General features: G+C 33.8%; 1 protein-coding gene across 6 annotated transcripts in view; it reads right to left on the bottom strand.

The window, feature by feature from the left end:
- The window catches only part of GAS2 (growth arrest specific 2), a 142,280-nt gene that overhangs the window by 63,042 nt on the left and 58,710 nt on the right, over positions 1–20,528 (bottom strand). For all 6 annotated transcript variants that reach the window (XM_002755107.8, XM_054242184.2, XM_035266046.3 and 3 more), the window contains 2 exons: positions 12,160–12,223; positions 397–538 (listed from right to left, as the gene is read on the bottom strand). In XM_002755107.8, coding sequence (XP_002755153.1) covers positions 397–538; positions 12,160–12,223 — 206 coding nt within the window. The remainder of the gene's footprint in view (positions 1–396; positions 539–12,159; positions 12,224–20,528) is intronic.

Raw genomic sequence — 20,528 nt, 5'->3', positions numbered from 1 at the left:
TGGTAGTACATGAAAGGCACTTATCTTCTATATCATATATTTACTTTCCGGTCTTTTAACAATCCTCAAGATCTTGTGTCTTCAGGCTTCTTAGCTGTGAAATGGGGAGTTGTGACCCAGTGACAAAGAGGCTTTCATGTTTTCAAATACAATTTTCAGGGAGTTGACTTATTATTCTAAAGTTTTATTTGTTGTTTAAAATAAAGTCTCATTAAGTGTTTCAGTTTTGAATATCAAAATGAATTGTAGGACTGCAACGTTTTTCATATGGGCTTAAAATAAATTTCAAGAAAATTGAAATAGGTAAAGGTTAGACTGATATGACATTGCACAGAACGTGTTTTGTAGTGCAAGAAAGACTAAGTGCTGGTAAGAAGTCTGACTGATTTTACTTACTGCATCGTCCAGTAAGTTTCCTGTACTCTTTTTTCCAGAAGACTTTGATGAAGGAGAAGGTGAAGGAGAAGGGGCAGAAAGAGTTTCTTCTTGTTCAATCTCTTTTTCCAATTTTATCAAACCAGGAGGCTCCACACCATACCTTTAAAAGACACTGGATCATTACATCTGCATACCTTATAATGATGAAATTACCATATATCACATTTAATAACAAGCACGATGGGAGTAAATTCCTTACTTTTAAAACCAGCATTCACTTTTTTTCTGGCATTGTAATGGTAAGTTCTTGAATTAGCATCCTTCTAAGCAGAGGAAAAACATGTATACCTGCTGTGTATCCATAGGTGCACATATATGGACACATAAGATATACTAAAAATATATAAAAATACTAAATGCAATATGTTAATGAAACAATAAGATGAATACTACGTACAATTTGGCCTTCAGCATTCACATTTACCAGCTTTACTGATATTAGTGCTATAAACTATTTGAACGTAAGTTTGTTAAATAAAGAAATACAATCAGAGGGTCACAGTCAAGTTTGCAAACAGCAATCCCCAGAAATAAAAATCTTTAAATGATTTAGCAGGAAAGAAATTAACTTCTAATATATTTCCTATGGCCCTGAAACAATGTACTATGAGTTATACAACGTCATAGGTTCTGCTCCTAGGAACAGCATAATGAAAGCACATGTATTGTTTTGGGAAGTGACTGAGCAGAGAGAATATGGAGACATAATTCAGAGTAACAATGTATTAAAAAATGTGTATTGCAAATTATAAAGGCCAGAAAAGGTCAAAGGGAGAGACATAGTTGTTATCTCCTGTAATCATCTATTTCTTTAGCTAAATATAAAATTACATTTGGTTTCCTAGGTACATATCAACTGTACCTAGGCAGGGAGGCCAACAATAATTCTAGAATTTGAGAGTTGTGAAGGATTTTGGGGATCATCAATTTATACCCTTTCACTTTTACAGATAACAATAGAGACCTAGAGAAAATATATAACTAGTGAGGAGCAGGATAAAGACTTAAATGCAGTTTCTCTGTAATCAGGTGATTGGGTGTTAAAAAGTAGGGGAGGAGGCCGGGCGCGGTGGCTCAAGCCTGTAATCCCAGCACTGTGGGAGGCTGAGTGGGTGGATCACGAGGTCAAGAGATTGAGACCATCCTGGTCAACATGGTGAAACCCCATCTCTACTAAAAATACAAAAAATTAGCTGGGCACAGTGGTGCACACCTGTAATCCCAGCTACTCGGGAGGCTGAGGCAGGAGAATTGCTTGAACCCAGGAGGCGGAGATTGCAGTGAGCCGAGATCACACCATTGCACTCCAGCCTGGGTAACAAGAGCGAAACTCCGTCTCGAAAAAAAAAAAAAGTAGGTGAAGAGTCACTTGGAGATGTAAAAAAATAGGTTATGGATAATCTACAAAGGAGATAATCTACAAAGGAAATAATCTACAAGTAGAGAATATGTTGACAATATGTTTTAGTACCTCTTAATGAACAGTGTATGAAAACATTATTAGATTTCACCTTAAATAATTTTCCTATTCTAAAGGGTTATTATTTTAAGTGACATCTTTACTCATATGTTCAGAACATACTACTAAGGGAAAGCAATTTCCCTATGCTTGATGTTTTGTTTTTGTTTTTTTTGCAGTGGATGCTCAAGTAGTTTTATTCCTGGCTTTTCTGCTTCATTACACATCTGCTACAAGATAAAGGGATTTATCACATTAGTAAATTTAATAATAAACTGAGCATGCTTTACATAGTATACCCTACTTCTAGGGAAGAAGCTGTTCTCCAGAAACCCTCCACATAGACCCCCCACTTTGCCTGCGACTAGGTAGTTAATTGGCCTAATGCTAGAGCTCTGTTAAAGACACTAAGCATATCTATCAGCTTGGATATTTTTAGTTGTAAAGGTAATATGTAACTCTTTCATTTTCTATTTCTTCAGAATTTGGATATTAAAGAGGGGTGCTATATGTTAGGAGCCCTTTGAGAGGTGAGAAATTTGAACAAAACAGTCTAGTGAGCACAATTCTACTGAAAAGTTACTGCTTTGAGAACAGCCTCTAGTTCACAGATTAATGTTTAGCTACATAGACATCATTAGCTAAAAGACTGTAGGCACCATTTAACATATTTCTAATCTTTTGTACATAGTTACCAGTTTATGGGACAGGACAATGGTGGAAATATGCTGGACTGCAAATCCTGTAGTGGTAGAGACCATTGTCTGTCTCATTCTGAGAATCACCAGCATCTCACATAGACCTTGGCACAGAACAATCACCTAATAACTACCATTTGAATGTTAAAAAATTCCTCTATTCTCATATGAAAATAATATAAGGTTCTTAATATGAATTCAGGCTTATGGTTTCGAATCCCTAAATGCATATAATGCTTTAATAAAACCTGTCAGTATTAAATGTACAAAAATACTTGACCAAACAAAGTTTATCAAAAAGATTTTAACCTTGTCCAAAATTAAAACTCATTTTTTTTCTGGTAATCATTAATTATGCTGAATGCTACAAAGCATCTGGTTAGTTTGCTCTTGACAAGTACCAACAATACTCACATTGAGATTTGCTTCTCATTCTTCTCTGAGTTAGATTTTGAACTAACTGTTCCATAACCTGCTTTTATAGTTTTTAGATTTTAAATAATTTTAATTTGTATTTTAGATTCTGGGGTACATGTGCAGAATTGTTACATGGGTATATTGCACGATGCTGAGGTCTGGGGTACAAATAATCCCATTACCTAGGTCGTAATCACAGTACCGAATAAGTAGTTTTTCTAGCCTTTCCTCCCTCCCTTGCTCTGCACTCTGGAGTTCCCAGTGTCTATTGTTTCTGTCTTTATGTCCATGAATACCCAGTGTTTAGCACTCATATATAAGTGAGAACATGCAGTACTGGGGTTTCTGTTTTTGTGTTAATTGGTTTAAGATAATGGCCTTCAGATGCATCTACGGTGCTGCAAATAACAAGATTTCATTCTTTTCTGTGACTGCATAGTGTTCTATGTCTTACAGTTTCTTCATCCAATCCACCATTGATGGATGGGCAATTAGATTGATTCCACGTCTTTGCTATTTTGAACACTGCTGCTAAGAACACATGAGTGCATGCATCTTTTTGGAAGAACGATTTATTTTCCTCTGGATATATATACCTAGTAAAGGGATTACCAGGTTGAATAGTGGTGCTAAGTTCTTTGAGAAATCTCCAAACTGATTTCCACAGTGGCTGAACTAATTCGCATTCCCACCAACAGTGTGTATAAGTATTCCCTTGTCTGTGCAGCTTTACCAGTATCTGGTGAGTTTTTTGTTTGTTTGTTTTTGAGGTATGGTCTTGCCCTGTCACCCAGGCTGGAGTGCAGTGGTGTGATCACGGCTCACTGCAGTCTTGACCTCCTGGGCTAAAGTCATCCTTCAACTTGAGTCTCCTGAGTAGCTGGAACTACAGGCATATGCCACCAGGCTTGGCTATTTTTGCTGCTGTTGTTGTATTTTTTTGTAGAGGTGTATTTTTTGTAGTTTTTTGTAGAGGTGGAGCAGGTCTCACCTGAGCTCAAGTGATCTGTCCACCCTGGCCTCCTAAAGTGCTGGCATTACAGGCATGAGCCATCATGCCTGACTTCTTTGTGTTTTTGATTCATATTTCTCTGATGATTAGTGATACTGAGAATTTATGATGTATTTTGGGACCACTTGGGGCCACTTGTATGTTGCTTTTTTCTTTTTTGTGTGTGTGTTTTTTTAAGAAGTGTCTGTTCATGTCTTTTGCCCAAATTTTAATGAGGTTTTTTTTTTAATTGTTTCTTATAGATTCTGAACATTAGACCTTTGTCAGGTGTGTAGTTTGTGAATATTTTCTCCCATTCTGTAGGCTGCTTGTTACTCTGGTGAATTTCTTTTGTTGTGCAGCAGCTCTTTAGTTTAATTGGGTCCTGCTTGTCAATTTTTGTTTTTGTTGCAATTTCTTTTGCAGATTTAGTCCTAGTATTTAGACACCTTAGTATTTTCTAGGATTTCTTCTAGAATTCTTATAGTTTGAAGTCTTACATTTATATCTTTAATCTATCTTGAGCTAATATTGGTATAGAGTGATTGGTATGGATCCAGTTTTATTCTTCTGCTTATGGATACTCATTAATCCAGCACCATTTATTGACTAGAGAGTCCATTCTCCATTGCTTATTTTTGGCAACTTTGTCAAACATCAGATGGCTGTAGGTAGGCGGCTTTATTTCTGTATTCTATATTCTATTTCATTGTTCTGTTTTTGTACCAGTACCATGCTGTTTTGGTTACTCTAGCCTTAGAGTATAGCTTGAAGTCAGGTAATGTGATGTTTCTGGCTTTGTTCTTTTTGCTTAGGATTGCTTTTGCTATTCAGCTCTTTTTATGGTTCCAAATGAATTTTAGAATACTTTTTTCTACTTCTGTAACAAATGACAGCTGCGGTTTGATAGAAATTATGTGGAATCTACAGATTTTTTTCGGCAGTATGGCCATTTTAATGATACTTGTTCTTCCATTTGGTTGTGTCATCTATTATTTCTTTTAGAAGTGTTTTTAAGGTTCTTCTTGTAGAGATCTTTCACTTCTTTAGTTAGATATATTCCTAGGTCTTTTATTTATTTATTTCTCTTTTTTTTTTTTTTTTTTTGTAGGGAGATAATTTGACTTCTTCTTTTCTTATTTCAATGCCTTTTAGGTCCTTCTTTTGCCTGATTGCTCTGGCTAGGATTTCCAGTACCGTATTGAACAGGTGTGATAAGAGTAGGCATCCTTGTTTTATTCCACTTCTTAACAAAAATGCTTCCAGTTTTGACCCAGCTTTTGCTTCAATATGATATTGACTGTGGTTTTGTCATAGATGGCTCTTACTCTTTTGAGGTAGGTTCTTTTATTTAGTTTGTTGAGGTTGTTTTTTTTGTTTTTTGTTTTTTTACCATGAAAGGATATTGGACTTTATCAAAAGCTTTTCTCACATCTATCAGATGATCATATGGATTTTGCTTTTAATTCTGTTTATGTAGTAAATTATATTTATTGATTTGCATATGTTGAACTAACCTTGTATTCCAGGAATGAAACCTACCGGATCATAGGAAATTAACTTTTCAATGTGCTGATTCAGTTAGCTAGTATTTTTTTGAGAATTTTTGCACCTCTGTTCAGCAGAAATACTGGCCTAAAGTTTTCTCTTTTCATTGTGTCTTTGCCAGATTTTGGAATCAGGGTGATGCTCGTGTTTTTTTTTTTTTTTTTTTTTTGAGATGGAGTTTCACTCTTGCTACCCAGGCTGGAGTGCAATGGCACAATCGCAGCTCACCACAACCTCCGCCTCCTGGGTTCAGACAATTCTCCTGCCTCAGCCTCCTGAGTAGCTGGGATTACAGGCACGCACCACCATGCCCAGCTAATTTTTTGTATTTTTAGTAGAGACAGGGTTTCACCATGTTGACCAGGATGGTCTCGATCTCTTCCACCTCGTGATCCACCTGCCTCGGCCTCCCAAAGTGCTGCTGGTTTTACAGAATGAACTTGGGAGGAGTCCCTCTTCCTCAAATTTTGGAATAGTTTCAGGAGAATAGGTACCATCTCTCCTTTGTATGTCTGGTGGAATTTAGCTGTGAATTCATCTGGTCCAGGGCTTTTTTTTCTTTCTTTCTTTCTTTCTTTCTTTTTTTTTTTTTGGTTGGTAAGTTTTTTATTACTGGTTCAATTGCAGAATTCAGTATTGGTCTGTTCAGGGTTTCAACTTTTTCCCCATCCAACCTTGTGAGGTTGTGTGTTTCCAGGAATTTATCCATTCATCTAGAATTTCTAGTTTGTGTACATATAGGTGTTCATAATAATCTCTGAGGATCTTTTGTATTTCTTTGGTATCAAGTATAGTGTCACCTTTTCCCAATTGAGCTTCGATCTTCTTTTCTTTGTTAATCTAACTAGTGGGACATAAATCTTGGTATCCTTTCAAAGAACCAACTTTTGGTTTCATTGATTCCTTGCGTGAATTTTGGGGTCTCAATTTTGTTCAGTTATGCTATGATTTAATTATTTCTTTTCTTCAGCTAGCTTTGGGGTTAGTTTGTTCTTATTTTTCTATCTCCTTTATAACCTGCTTCTAAAATTTCACAAATCACTTAACCTCTATGAGTCTATTTTCTACCAGAAAAGTATAAATGAAAATGGCCTATTCTCAAGATCTACTCTAGCAGTGGAGGGAGGCAAGAGGAAGAAGCCTAGAAAAGCAACTGCTACTGAGCATCTTCAATGCATCTAACACTTGGATATCTTGACACATATTATTTCTGAACCTCAGTTTTATTTAAAAATAAAATGGAAATTCTAATTTCTATGTTTCAATGTTATTAGAAGGAACTAAAATAATATGCTTTATATGCTCAGTATAGTGCCTGACACATGGTACAACCTCTGAGATTGCTGATATGTTAATTGACAAATTAAGTGTTGTACAACCCGGAAACTGCAGCACCAAGGTTCTGTTGCTAAAAGCCTTGGTTTTAAAAATATATTATACCACTGAATAAGATCATGTTAACTTCAAAATTAGGATGCTAAAATACAAAGTAATATTGTTATATTCTTTACCAAAAAGTTTACTGTATCCATTCTTTAAATAAATTTCTCTAGAATTGTGAAATGTGAGAAATATCTCTGTACTCGAGTAGCAGATCAAGTTATAAATTCACCTTTGATACTAACTCACCAGATAAACTTGGCAAACAACCCTTTTTAATCTCTGTAGACTTTTCTGCCATCTTAGTTCCAGGAAGCTATAAAATTTTGTTATGTTTAATGTTCTTAAGAGAATAGCATAAACTTGGTAGTAGGCTAGAGGAACTTAAGACATGAGAAGTCACAGCCAATTAAAAGTCATCCATAAGTGCAAATATCATAGTTGAAACTTAAATTAGATGAATTGGAAAATATGATTTCATTTGTAATTGTAGGTGGATTCATGGCACCTTTCAGGAATAGATTGCATAATTTTTAAAATTTTTTACACAGTGAAATAATAATATATATGTTAGAGTAACAACAGACTTGGCTGTATGTCTAATATAAACAAAGTAGACTATGTTTGAATAAAATTGTTAACAAAGTCACACATGGAAAACCTTTCTCTGGATATTTTTCTTTATCTGGGAATGCTGAAAATTAGTTATGCCACTGAACACAGAAAATCAACACTAAGTCCCAAATCTCTGCTTATATTGGCTTTGAATACTTCAAACTGCCTAAGGTACAGTCAGCCAGTCCTGAAATGCATACTTAAATACGATTCATTGGCTTCCTGTCTGTCTGGAGATGTCAACAGACTGTAAATCATAAAATTCCCTTTGGGTTGGGGGCTTGCACCTGCAAGCCAACTTAGTCATCAAATAGATCTTTTTACTGTTCTCCAAAAGGCTGCTTCATTCTGATTTCCATGAACTCCATATGCCGCCACATTTTTATTTTGTCTATGAGGTTTTCATACATTTATACTATTTTCCACTCCTTTCCAACTACAAAATTTCAGAGTTTTAGAATTGGGTAGCTGTTGTTCTCAAACTGATTAAGGGTCACACTAAAGAGACAAAGAAGGTTGAATCCACTAAAATAAAATCCTCATACCTTTATACCCCAGTGATATGAAAGTAGGGTGAATACTCAAAGGGCAACATATTTTTTTCTCATTTTTTTTTTAAGTGCTAGGGAACAGGTCTTATGTTAATGACTTTATGATGAGGTTTTAGGATTGGATTTCTCATTTTTCTGGCATTTGACACAATTTTTGAGCTCTAGATAAAATAACTAAGGCCTGAACTAGAAAATTTATCAAACTATTTAGTAGTCTAGAGTTTTCAAACAGAAGACATCTGGATCCTATTTTACTAGGGTTAGAGGAACAAATTTTACAGTCTAATGTGAGAAACTGCCCTTTTTAAGACATATAACAGACAGTTTATAGATTCTTGCAAGATAATTTTTTCCTCATTTGTCTTCTGTTTTAAAGCAATTTAATGATAGATTTAGATTTGAAAGGAAATTTCAACTATGTGAAAGCATATGATGGTCTCAGCAGTTAGTTCAAGTGCTTTAAATAGGATGGATCAGTTAATCACCTTTGTATAAGAATACTTTTTTCTTTTAAGTAACATTTTCTTTCATAAGGTCATGAATTAAAATCAGAAATTAAAGAAAATGTTCAGAAAGTATATTTCTTTTAAATGGTCATAAATTTTGTCCCAAATCAAGAAAGTACTCAAAATTAAAAAATCATTAAAAGCTCCACTATAATACTGATTATTGATTATGACCCCAAATGAAAATATCAAAAGATTTTTTACTTCGTTTTTAAAGATCATCTTAATTCTACAGTCAAAAATGTTGAATTTATACTAACTTTGTTTTCAGCAATGCATATCAAAGCACTGTCATTAAAAATATCTTTGAGGTTTTATTAACTTACTTTTGCACAGTTTTACTTTTCACAAGTCAAAAATATATATTCAGAAACTGATATTTTTATGAAATACTAGCAGGAGGATTTCACTCTACAGTGATGATAGCTTTATTTCATTGAAAATAAAAGGAAGTTTTACCCATGAGAACAAAAAAAAGTGGCCTCATTCTGCCATCTCAGAACTTAGAGAAGTCCACAGCTTGCAAAGGAGCTTTACTAAGTGTCCCCAGATAGGAAAACATGGCAGAGAATCAGAAACTCACTGGGAATCATTTCCAAGGTGATGTTTATAGTTTTAAAATTATGTTTATGTAATCTGAAAAAGCATTTAGAATCAAATATAATACTGCATTGTCTATCAATGACGAAAACTGCAAAACTTACAAGATTATATTGGAGAATTCATTAAGGTCAAAATTCATCTGCTTTGTGTGCAAATTACTGTTGTGATTATAAGAGCTCTCCCAAAAATCACTTCTAGTTCTGCCTAAAAGTGTTTTAAGTCATTAATTTGCATAATCCTCTCTGGGTTTGAGAGGAGCACAAATTTAAGCTAAATATATGTTTAATGTATGTAAGGGAAAATTAAGGAGTAAAGTTAGATTAGAGGAAATTTCTTTTTTCTTTCCCCCTTCAACAAATTATGCTTCAACACGAGGGTAAAACGGTAAGATCTGGATTTATTGGGTTGATGTTTGTAAAACACGTTTGAATTTCCATCAAGCTAAAAAACTTTAAATGTATGTAGAAAGATTTAGACATTCTTATTTAAACGCTCAATGTATCCTACTGGTATTCAACTATTTAATATCATTTCACACACTAAAACAATGGAAGTATCATGAATAATTTATTTTTTGGATTTTTTTTTTTGTTTTTTTGCTGAAAGTACACAGTAGTTCACAGCATCCAAGAGAGTAAAGAAGATAAAAAGCCAAATTTACAAATCATATATTTTAATGTAAGGGTTATCTTAATTCTTATGGAACTTCTTTTGTAAAATCCATAATTTATTTTTGGTAACGTGAATAATCAATGTTTTTATCAGAGTGCGTCGTAATGAAGCATGGTCAGAAATGGAACAACCCAAAATCACAATTTAAAAATATTTGGGTGGGAGAAACTCTTCTTATGATGTATCACCTTGCAAATAACAAGGCCATTATAATTCACCTTCATTAACCAGGGTTTTAATTTGTTTTACATCCTGTAACAAGCGGCAATTTATGCCAGACTCCAAGCTGTTGGAAACATGATTCTTAAAGGCATTTTATAATTGGGCAGCTTGTCTTCTTCTTTGATAACTTGGCTATAATTAAAATGTTTATTCAGCAGTCTTCCTAATCAGAGGACTCATGTAATATAATGTATAATAGCAATATCTAAAATGAAATCTAGAAAACAGGCAAATACTGTAAATTAAATGGCAAGAAAAATTTAAAATCCCACCTAATTCTAGAGATAATATAACACCCTCTGTTTACTTCTGCATCACAACATTCAGAAGCAATATGTTTTCTGATGCAATATTTAGAATATTTAAGTAACAAAAATATATCTGGCATTTTAGAGTATTCCAACATGATAATCAACTAAAAAACGATTTTTGTCTATTCTCTAAGTAGGAACTCTAGACAATTCATATTTCTTTTACTTGACCATGGCCTTGGCAGCAGTTCACTTACTGAACTTTTACTTTGTGTGATTTCCTACCCGTTGTATTTTTAACTTCCCCTTTCTTAAGGGATAGATGCTGAGTCCCTGGCATTCACTTGACTCAAGGCCATTTGTCCTCCAGGCCAGAAGCCCCAAGGTTGGTCGGGGAGTAGGTAAATCAAGGTCCTAGAAGCAAGAGGTACATCTTCATCCTGCTCCTCCACAGAACCCAAGGATATGTGTGGCAGAAATAAAAGAGAATAAACTCCTAAGAAACAGCCAGATGCCACAAGTTTGAACTATACCTGAGTAGTAGAAATCTGAAAGCACGGAAGACTGGGGAGTTTTCCCCCAGAGGCCTTCCCACAATTAACTGGGAAGAGTGTGGGGAAATAGAAAAATGTCTCAAATTGGGTTTTTTACTCCATGTTGAGGTAAGACTCAAAAACAGTAAATTTGAATTGAAAAACATTAAAGCAATCTTTTGCACACTGAATTATTGTGACAAAATGAAATGTATACCTCATATACAATTCATTAAGATTATATTGATATGATGACTTAAACGAGTTGAGGTTACATATTCTGATTACCAGATCAAAAAAAGGTTTATTAATTGGCAGCAAGTTTTCTATCTATGTTGTAAATTGCCGATGTGTTCTCCTATTTTTTCTTGATTTTATCAATAAATTCTTTGAGAATGTTCATTCAGTGTTAGTTCTCTCTTCATCTTACTTGATCTCAACCCTAGAAGTATACCCAAATGTAAATGAGAAACCATTTTCTAATGAATCCTGAATTTTAAATTTGCATCAAGACCTCTTCAAACATTTGCATCTTCATTTCTAGTTCTTTGGGATTCATAGACTGGCCAGAAGCCCTGTCTGGTGGTATGCAAGATAATAAATGGGAAAACATAAAACCAAAGCAAGTTGGTTTAGCTGACAGTTCCTTCCTCTGCTTATATAGCTATTATTTCTGCAATTAATTCTTGTTTTTCCTTCCTACAGAAAAAATAATAGGTTTAAAGATGCTTCTACATAAGAATAACATTCTATGTCTTTTTCTAATAAAAATATAGAGAATAATTTAAAAACTATCATCCCAGTCAGAAGTGGAAACTAAAAGAGTGAAGTGTTGAATGAGGGAAATGAAGAAAATGAATGAAAAAGGAGGTAAAAATTATTAAAAATAAACAAGAAGTGAGGAGGTAAAGAAGGAGGAAGATAGACAGAATACGGGAATAGACTTTCCACTGAGGAGAACTGTCATATAAAACTGCTTACACAATGTCCTCCCTAACCCCAGGGAAGTTCTGAAGGGAAAATGTATTGTATTAAAAAGCACTAGCAAATGCTTAGACATAGTGGCTTTGACAACAAGATCTTGATGTTAAGAATATTGGTGGAACGTTTTTAGTTTGGTCAACTGCTGACCTCAAGATGTTCAAATTATCATTCATGAATGAGTAGCTTCTCACATCCAGGTTAAACATTAGCAATGAAAAGCCAGCAAGCTTCTGTGTTGCTTGGATGCTGAGATGGTCTATGTCTTGACATAGTGGCAGTGGTTTGACCTACCTGGCTGCAATCCGGCCAAGCTCTAGCAAACAGAGACACACTTCTCTGGGTTGCTTGTGGAGGACTGAAAGACAAGACAGAGGTGTACACTTTTACAATAGAAGGAATAAGCAGCTCAACAGTGTAGGCTTGCTAGTGACCCTCATCCCTCATGGTCCCAGGAAAGAGCTACACTTCATTCTGACAGTCATAAAATCCATCTCATTCTTCAATCCACCTAGCTCTATTAAAGGCTTAAATTACTTCTTGAAACTCTGCTTATGCTTCCTCTTAAAAGCTGTTAGTCTCAGCAACTCTCACCCTGAATAAATCTCACCCTAAAAATATTTTCTTCAATTAATTAATATTGGTAAGTCAATATTGAATGCCTATGTAGCTATATTTATGATACCTGTCAATAATTTATATTTACAAACACACAACTATGGAGCAAGGACTAGTCATTTTAATATCATGGGTCTACCTCCAACAGTGATTTTAGCAAGAAAAAAGTGAAATAAGGATAAACATCTTATATTACACTCCTTTGTTATCCTCCAAAGAATGTCAAAGGGAGACCCTGTTACTTCATATGCTCTTCTAATCAAATCTGATTAAATAATACTTTAGAAAGAAACAACTTCGATGGACTGAGTTTTGTATGTATGTACCAGTGCACCATCAGCCAGTTTTGCCCATCAGAGAAGCAAATTAGAAGGCTATACTTTGATTTTTTTTTTGAAACGGAGTTTCACTCTTGTTACCCAGGCTGGAGTGCCATGGCACGATCTCAGCTCACCACAACCTCTGCGTCCTGGGTGCAGGCAATTCTTCTGCCTCAGTCTCCTGAGTAGCTGGGATTACAGGCACGTGCCACCATGCCCAGCTAATTTTTTGTATTTTTAGTAGAGACGGGGTTTCACCATGTTGACCAGGATGGTCTCAATCTCTTGACCTTGTGATCCACCCACCTTGGCCTCCCAAAGTGCTGGGATTACAGGCGTGAACCACCACACCCAGCCCTTGAATTGATATTTCTATTATAATATAATCTGATAGACATTCAGTAATGTTGACAAATCACACTTGCTTTTGTCGCGCCTACAGGAAGAGCATTTAGAAGAGCACACTATTCTCTTTTTTAAGCCAAATTAGGGGATTTTTACAATGTTCTTATATTCAGCACTGAATAAAGATGAGAGACTGGAATAAATTTGCACTGAGCACAGGTTTTCCACTGATACACAGTATCCTAAAAAAGGAAAACATTTACTGTTAATTGACTTTAAGAAAAAGAGCAATATGCTTTTCTTCTTAAACACAGAATTCTGTAATGATTTAACTTTCCAGTATTAATCTATTCACTCAACTGAAATATTCTAATTCATTCTCTTCATAGCTTATGATAGTGGCAATATTTGATCCACTACCACCACAGTGGAATTTGTGGGCATGTGTGGTAAATAGAATAAACACTTTTACCTGATTGTAAAAGTATGTGATTTCATTTGGTTTTAAGGAGACATATAAATGTATTATTATTTGGTTAAAAAAATAGCACTTTAAAATAAATTTGAATCCTACCATAATTGTAATTCCACCATTAAATTTTAAATCCTGTAACCGATTATGGAAAATCTGAATTGCAGAATATTTCTATTACTAACACAAATTTTAGATTCAGATGACCATTGGTGAATTACCACAAAGTCCTACTTAGGGAAGTCTTGAATTACTTTTAATTAAAATGGCTTTAAGTAAAAATGATGATATTTACTACCTCCGGTTTCAGAGGTACCACAAGTTGACTGTGACTAGAATGATATTAACTTCATAAAGTTTAGTATATTAAATCAGTTCTAGCACAAGGTAACATAAGAGCTGTAACATCACACAGGCCTCAGTTTCATACAGAGAACAGTAACAAATATCACAAAACAGAAATAAACAAATGAAAATGGATCTTCCTGTCTAGATCATCAATTTTTTTCTGATTCAGACTTTTTTTTAATATGTCCATGGTATAAAATCAAAATTGGGAGTTTTGGGTGGGAGAAAGCAGTATGTAAAAACTGAGGAGAGGAGGACCTTTAAAGCCCTGCTCATGTCCTCATCCTTAGTAAAAGCTGTGTGAAGCAGTAGCTATACCATCAAGAGCTTTGGATACAATGCCATGCATATCTCGATGACAAGAGTGTCAAAATATAAAAACTATTAGTTAACTTACTAAATTGTGTCAATGTGCAGCCATAACCAACTATAAAAGGTAATACCTGATACAATTATAATGGTTATTTAACCAACTTATTGTACATATTCTGAGGACTATATAAGCATTAATATGTAAATAGGTATACTTTATGGAAAATCAAATTCATTCGGAAGAAAAATAATAATGCGAGTGCTATACGAAAGACAATTTGACATGCAGGATGCCTCAATATTATTTCTTTGCTTCTTCATTTGTCAATTTAAAACAGTTTTGCATGCCAAAACTCAATATCGAATCTACGATGGACTCATTAGAAAATCAGTTTGGCAAACTGAGAAGAAACTGCATGATTCTTTATTCCGTTTCCTTAACAGAATCAGTCTACTAAAATTTAAGACAGATACACCTCTTCCCCAGCTTCACTTCTTAGGAAAATGCTAACAGAAAAATAGTGTTTTACTTTCACTTTTTTTGATAGATATTGCCATTTTATAAAGCAATAAACCTGCTTTAAAGCATACCTGTAATATTACCTCACATGTTAATAGCTTTTCAAATAACAACCATACCAAGCCTAGCCCCTAATGGACAAAAAAAAAAAAAAAAAAGAAGAATGATTGGTGACTGGTAAGCAATGACTAAGATAAATCTGTAGAGCTGCACAACAGTGCAATACTTAGAACATGGAAATGCCTTAGTAACTACTATATAATACAAGGAAGATGACGGTTATGTGGTGGTGATAGGGGTTGTGATGGGTTGTGATGATTAACAAAGCGAATAAAGGCTAAAGTTTTACCATCTTTAGGACAGACAAGAATTTAAATCATGTAAATATTTAATTGCAAAAGCAAGCACTCTTATTGCTGTAAAATTCAAATTCAAATTTCTGTATGTAATATCCATATTGTACTAAAGAGGTAACTTTGGTTGTCGCACTTAAGCAAGTTATAAACTTAAGTTAATAGAGGAAAGGAGTATAATGATTATGTAATTCAAGCCACAAAGATCTGGGTGTGGGTGTGAGCACTAATACTTACCGGTCATGTTATTTTGGGAGGTTACTCTACAAAATCTCATTTTCTGCAGGAAATAAATAGTGCCACTTCATAATATTTTCATGATGATTAAACAAAATAATATTTACTGTTATGCTTGGCACAGTATGTGGCACATAGGAAATACCTGCCAAATGGTAGTTTCATTATTTTTTTCTTTTCATTATTTATTTTATTTGGTTTAGTCAATTAACCTTAATTCACTTTTTTTCCCTGTAAGCACTTTTTGTGCTTCATAATGTGTCAGTTACTAGACAGTCAAAGAAACTCTGGAATGAAGATAAGATTACTGTCAGCAGATATAGAGTGGTTCTATTAAAATGATTAAATTTAAAATTTTTACCTTTTACATTATATTGGATATAGTTAATTCTAAATGTAATCAAATTTCAGGTTAAATGAGTCCATATGGTCAGCATATATAGCATATATAGTAGCATATAAAGCAGATACCCTTCACCAATTACAAGTTTTCGCTAAGTGTAAAGTTCAAGTAACAACTGCATTAGGACCTATGTCATTTTTTGAAACAGCAAATATCTTGGCTTTAACTTTCCTTTGTGATTAAAATAGCTTGATAGAGTTCATTTTTAATAATTAACTATGTTGATTATATATGGTATATTTTAGAAGATCAAATAACTGAATATATACCTTTGTCAAGGTGATTTGACAGGCAGCTTTCATTGTACTGTGTTTGTAGCAAAGCCCTTGCATCCAGTCGTATGTATTATTCATTTTAAGCATATTTAGTCATTTATCTTTTTCAAAATAACATCTACTTACATTAAAATTATACAAGGAGACATTTTCCCCACTTTATCACTGTAACACTAACAAGGTCTTTTGCTTTGAGTTAGGGGTATAAGAACGGATTGCTGTAGCTTTCCTCTGAACAATCCTCTTCAAAACAAATGAAGAGCTTTCAAATCAATGGTGATTATTACACACATGGTTTTATCATTGATGGCGTCTTTTTAAATAATCAAAACCATTTCAAGAAAAGCATAATGTAAAACATCTCCAGGAAAAGTAACACAGGTTTCCATTCAAAAATATGTGGCAAGAGACTCAATCCCATAACCCAGATTCTATAAAAAAATCTCATGGGCATCAAATGTCAAATGGAATACTGCTAGCTCCACGAATGGAAAATGAGGCCTTCCATGAAAGTAAGAGGGTAGAATTTCAATGTCACAGAATCTGCAAGGATAAAATGCATTAGACCATGAATGTATAATTTAGCTAAATATATTAAATTTTAACAGATGGGCAAAAGAATGAAAGCATGAAAAATTATGTTGCCCATTTGGTTTCTATATAACTGGAGGTTATAACATGAATCATCATGTTGAAGAAAATTGCTTTTTAGACTTTTATTTAGTAAGGAAACTTAAAAAATATTTTTGAATAAATGTTGTTCAATTATAAAAATATCATAGATTAACGGCTGCCTACTTTCCCAGAGTAGAGAACTGGTTCTAGTAAGCCAAGAAGAGTGATAGAGTAGAAGAAACTGTAAGCTAGAACTTAGAAGAATTGGGTTCTGCTTAACGCTGACTAATTTCTTCAACTCTAAAACAAGTGTTGTGTCTTCACTTGCTCTTCTTTATAAGGTAACTATGGTTAGGAACACTTAGTACCTGGTAAACACTCAGTAAATGTTACTCTCTTGCACTAAAATGTGGTCCACAGACCAGCAGCATTGGCATGGCATGGGAGCTTGTTAAGTATGCAAATTTGGAGCCCTATCTAGCTCTAACAATCAGAAATCACATTTAAACAAATTTTTCAGGTGATGAGTATATACACTAAAGTCTGATGAGTACTGTATTAATGTTATAACAATAATAAACATTGGTATAATCCTGTATCTGTTTTGCTGAAAATATTAAAGTGTGCTTTGATATATGTAACATGCTCTAAAAATGTGAAGGATAACAATGGTGGTGGTGATGATGATGATGAACAATTAGAGTGGAAATAATGTGTATGTTGGATAGGCCCTTAATAAATATTATAGGCATTTCTCTCCTGCTGGGTTCTATAAGATACATAAAAAATTTCATGCTTCCCAAACGTGAAACTATTCTCTGTGTCATGTCACTCTGAATAGGACCCACACAAAAATCTGTGAGCTTAAATGTAGGTGTCAAATAGGGATGGTAATCAAGGGGCTAAAACACTGATCTGAGGCAAATGAGAAGGAAATAGCAAACAAAGAATCTCACAAGCTCAAGAATGATGTGTGTGAGTATCCAAATTTCTCTGAATCACCAGTCAGAATAATTTAAAATAGAACATGGCACCCATATAAATCATCTAAACAAGGAGTGTCTATTCATAATCTCATCAGTAATGGAAGCTCTACAGAATAGAATGTATTTTATTGCCTTTCCCCGAAAGTTGAGAAATACCCTGAAGAAAGAGTACTCTTTCTTTCTCCAGCACCCAGAACCCAGGTTAAATTAATGGATTAAGCCACTATCACTCAGAACATCAATCAGAAGTGAGTCCTTTCTAAGTTGGTATATACTTTATTTTTCCTTTCGCTTGAAATAATCCTAATAATATCTAAAATCAATGCGGCCAAAGTATATGCTTCTATAACAGAGAGGCATGATATTGGAGGTTAATGAAGCTGAATTCAAACTTTAGTTGGGCCATTTAAAAGTTGTGTAACATTGGGCAAGGGATGTAATTTCTCCCTCACATCTTCCCTGGCGTAGGGGAGAGGGACAGATTTGAAAAGGGTTTTCAGTATAAAAGTGAATTGAAATACTAATGAAGTGTGTACTTTATAAAACAAAACTGTGTTAAAAAACAAAAAGTCTAAAAGAAAATGATCCTGGGAAAGAAATTAATATAAATAATCCAGAGTTGAACGAGTATCCTGAAATTATTATCATAAAATAATACTAATAACAGTAATAGAGCTATTTTTTCAACACAAACACTGTTATAGTCTTCAACATAGACAAAAACAAGAATAAGGATAATTTAGCAAACATTTGAAGGCAGGCATAGATTCTTCTTCTGATGCAACATGTGACTTTAAGAAATAATGGAAATTGCTAATACTTAAAAATTCATGGCTTGGCTCGGTGGCTCACTCCTGTAATCCAGCACTTTGGGAGGCTGAGGTGGGTGGATCATGAGGTCAAGAGATAAAGATAATCCTGGCCAATATGGTGAAACCCCATCTCTACTAAAAATACAAAAAAACAGCTGGGCATGGTGATTCGTGCCTGTAGTCCCAGCTGCTGGAGGGGCTAAGGCAGGAGAATCACTTGCACCCAAGGCAGAGGTTGCAGCAAGCAGAGATCGTGCCGCTGCACTCCAGCCTGGTGACAAAGCAAGACTCCTTCTCAAAAAATAAGAATAAAAATAAAAATAAAAAAATTCCACCCACAGTCATTTTTACTGCAGGTAGATAATGTTTGCCTCTGAAGTAAAATGCTGACCAATGTTTAACAGAACAAAAAAATTTATAAAATTCCTCATCAGAATGATGCATCAAAAGAAGACAGTACCACACAGCAATCACAAACACAGAAAATAAAACTTTTTAAAAGTTATACTTCAAACAAATCACACACATTTGCATGCTACACCACAGATAGCAAACCCTTTTCTTGCTGAGTAGATTCTTTCTCAGAGAAATAGATGAAGCATAGTCACTGGCCTCCAAATCCTATAATTATCCAATAACATAATGATATTGACACAATTATAGCAAGCAAAAAATGTGTGTATTTTAAAAGAACATCCCCAGCCCTTTTTTCTCCATCTCCCAGCTCACCGAATGTGTATAAATAAAACAAAATAAATAAATTTCTAGAGAAAAAGTTAACTTGACAATTTCTAAATTGATAGGCCAATGTAAATTACAAATAATAAACTGCACAGAAAGACTAGCAGTAATTTGAGAAAATAGTTACTTAAAATACCTTAATAAAAAATTACATAAAAGCATCAATTTCATAATTCATAATTGAAAACTCTAAGCTTGAAAATATAGATTTCTGATCTTAATTTAAATTGTAAAAATGAGCTACATAAAAACACTCAACATCATTTTAGAAAATGTAGTTAAATTATTTATTTAAATGAACATTTTAAAAATTACTAAATTTACTGTTTGGAAGATTATTGATTAATGCTGTCTAATAGCTTTTACATTTCCATGAAACTGAAAATATATTTTAACTCCATAATTAATTTCTTATAAAATAACTATTGGGGACCATTTTGTTTATAGACCTATCAACTACATACTTTTGAATTCTAGATAATAATTATGTTTATCTTTTTAACTTAAAGCACAATCATAAATATTTTAAAGGAATCTAATGAAACTGATATTAATCTTAACATATTAAAGTAATGAAAAGAAATTTTTCTATTGTTACTTATATGTCAACATGGTTTGTACAGCAGGGGTCAGAGTAAGCATTATATGTAGACCCTTATGGTTACAACATGCTCCACAGACCATGCAAAAACCTTTGCTAATACACCATATACAATTCTGTAATCACTTAAAGTATAAGTTTAACCTCAATAATGTGAAATATTCTTTTAGTATGTTGATACATAAAATTTTATGTCAATAAATCTCTATGCTAATTGGTCCAGTTGCATTGTAATATAAATCAGTTGTTCATGTTTCAGACTACATGACATAATTGTTCACTATCTTAAGTTTGTTAATTAATAGATAATTGAAAAAAATGATGTCATTTACAACCTAATTACGATTCATTTTTCCTTCAAATTCTGAGTATGAAATTTTGTTGTTAAACAATAGATATAAATGGGTGACCTCAGGTTAATAGTATAACATATTTTCCCATATCCTTAAACAGTTTGCATGGTATCTATGGATGACTACAATTTGTTAAGCTGCTACCAAATATCGTAGGTTACAGCTACTTTAAAAAATATTTCGATAGACATTCTCTTGCCTACACTAATTGTTTTTAATATATTTTTGGAAGCAAAACAACTTCATCAAACTGTTTGAATACTTCTGAGGTCTTTGATATATAATGTCAAATTGCCTTCCAAAGAAAGCATGCCAATTTCTAAATTTCTTCAGCATTGTATGGAAGATTCTG

The sequence above is a fragment of the Callithrix jacchus genome, chromosome 10, assembly GCF_049354715.1.
Source record: "Callithrix jacchus isolate 240 chromosome 10, calJac240_pri, whole genome shotgun sequence".
Taxonomy (NCBI): Eukaryota; Metazoa; Chordata; class Mammalia; order Primates; family Cebidae; genus Callithrix; species Callithrix jacchus.
The sequence above is the reverse complement of the archived record's forward strand: the minus strand, read 5'-3'. Positions and strand labels throughout refer to the sequence as shown.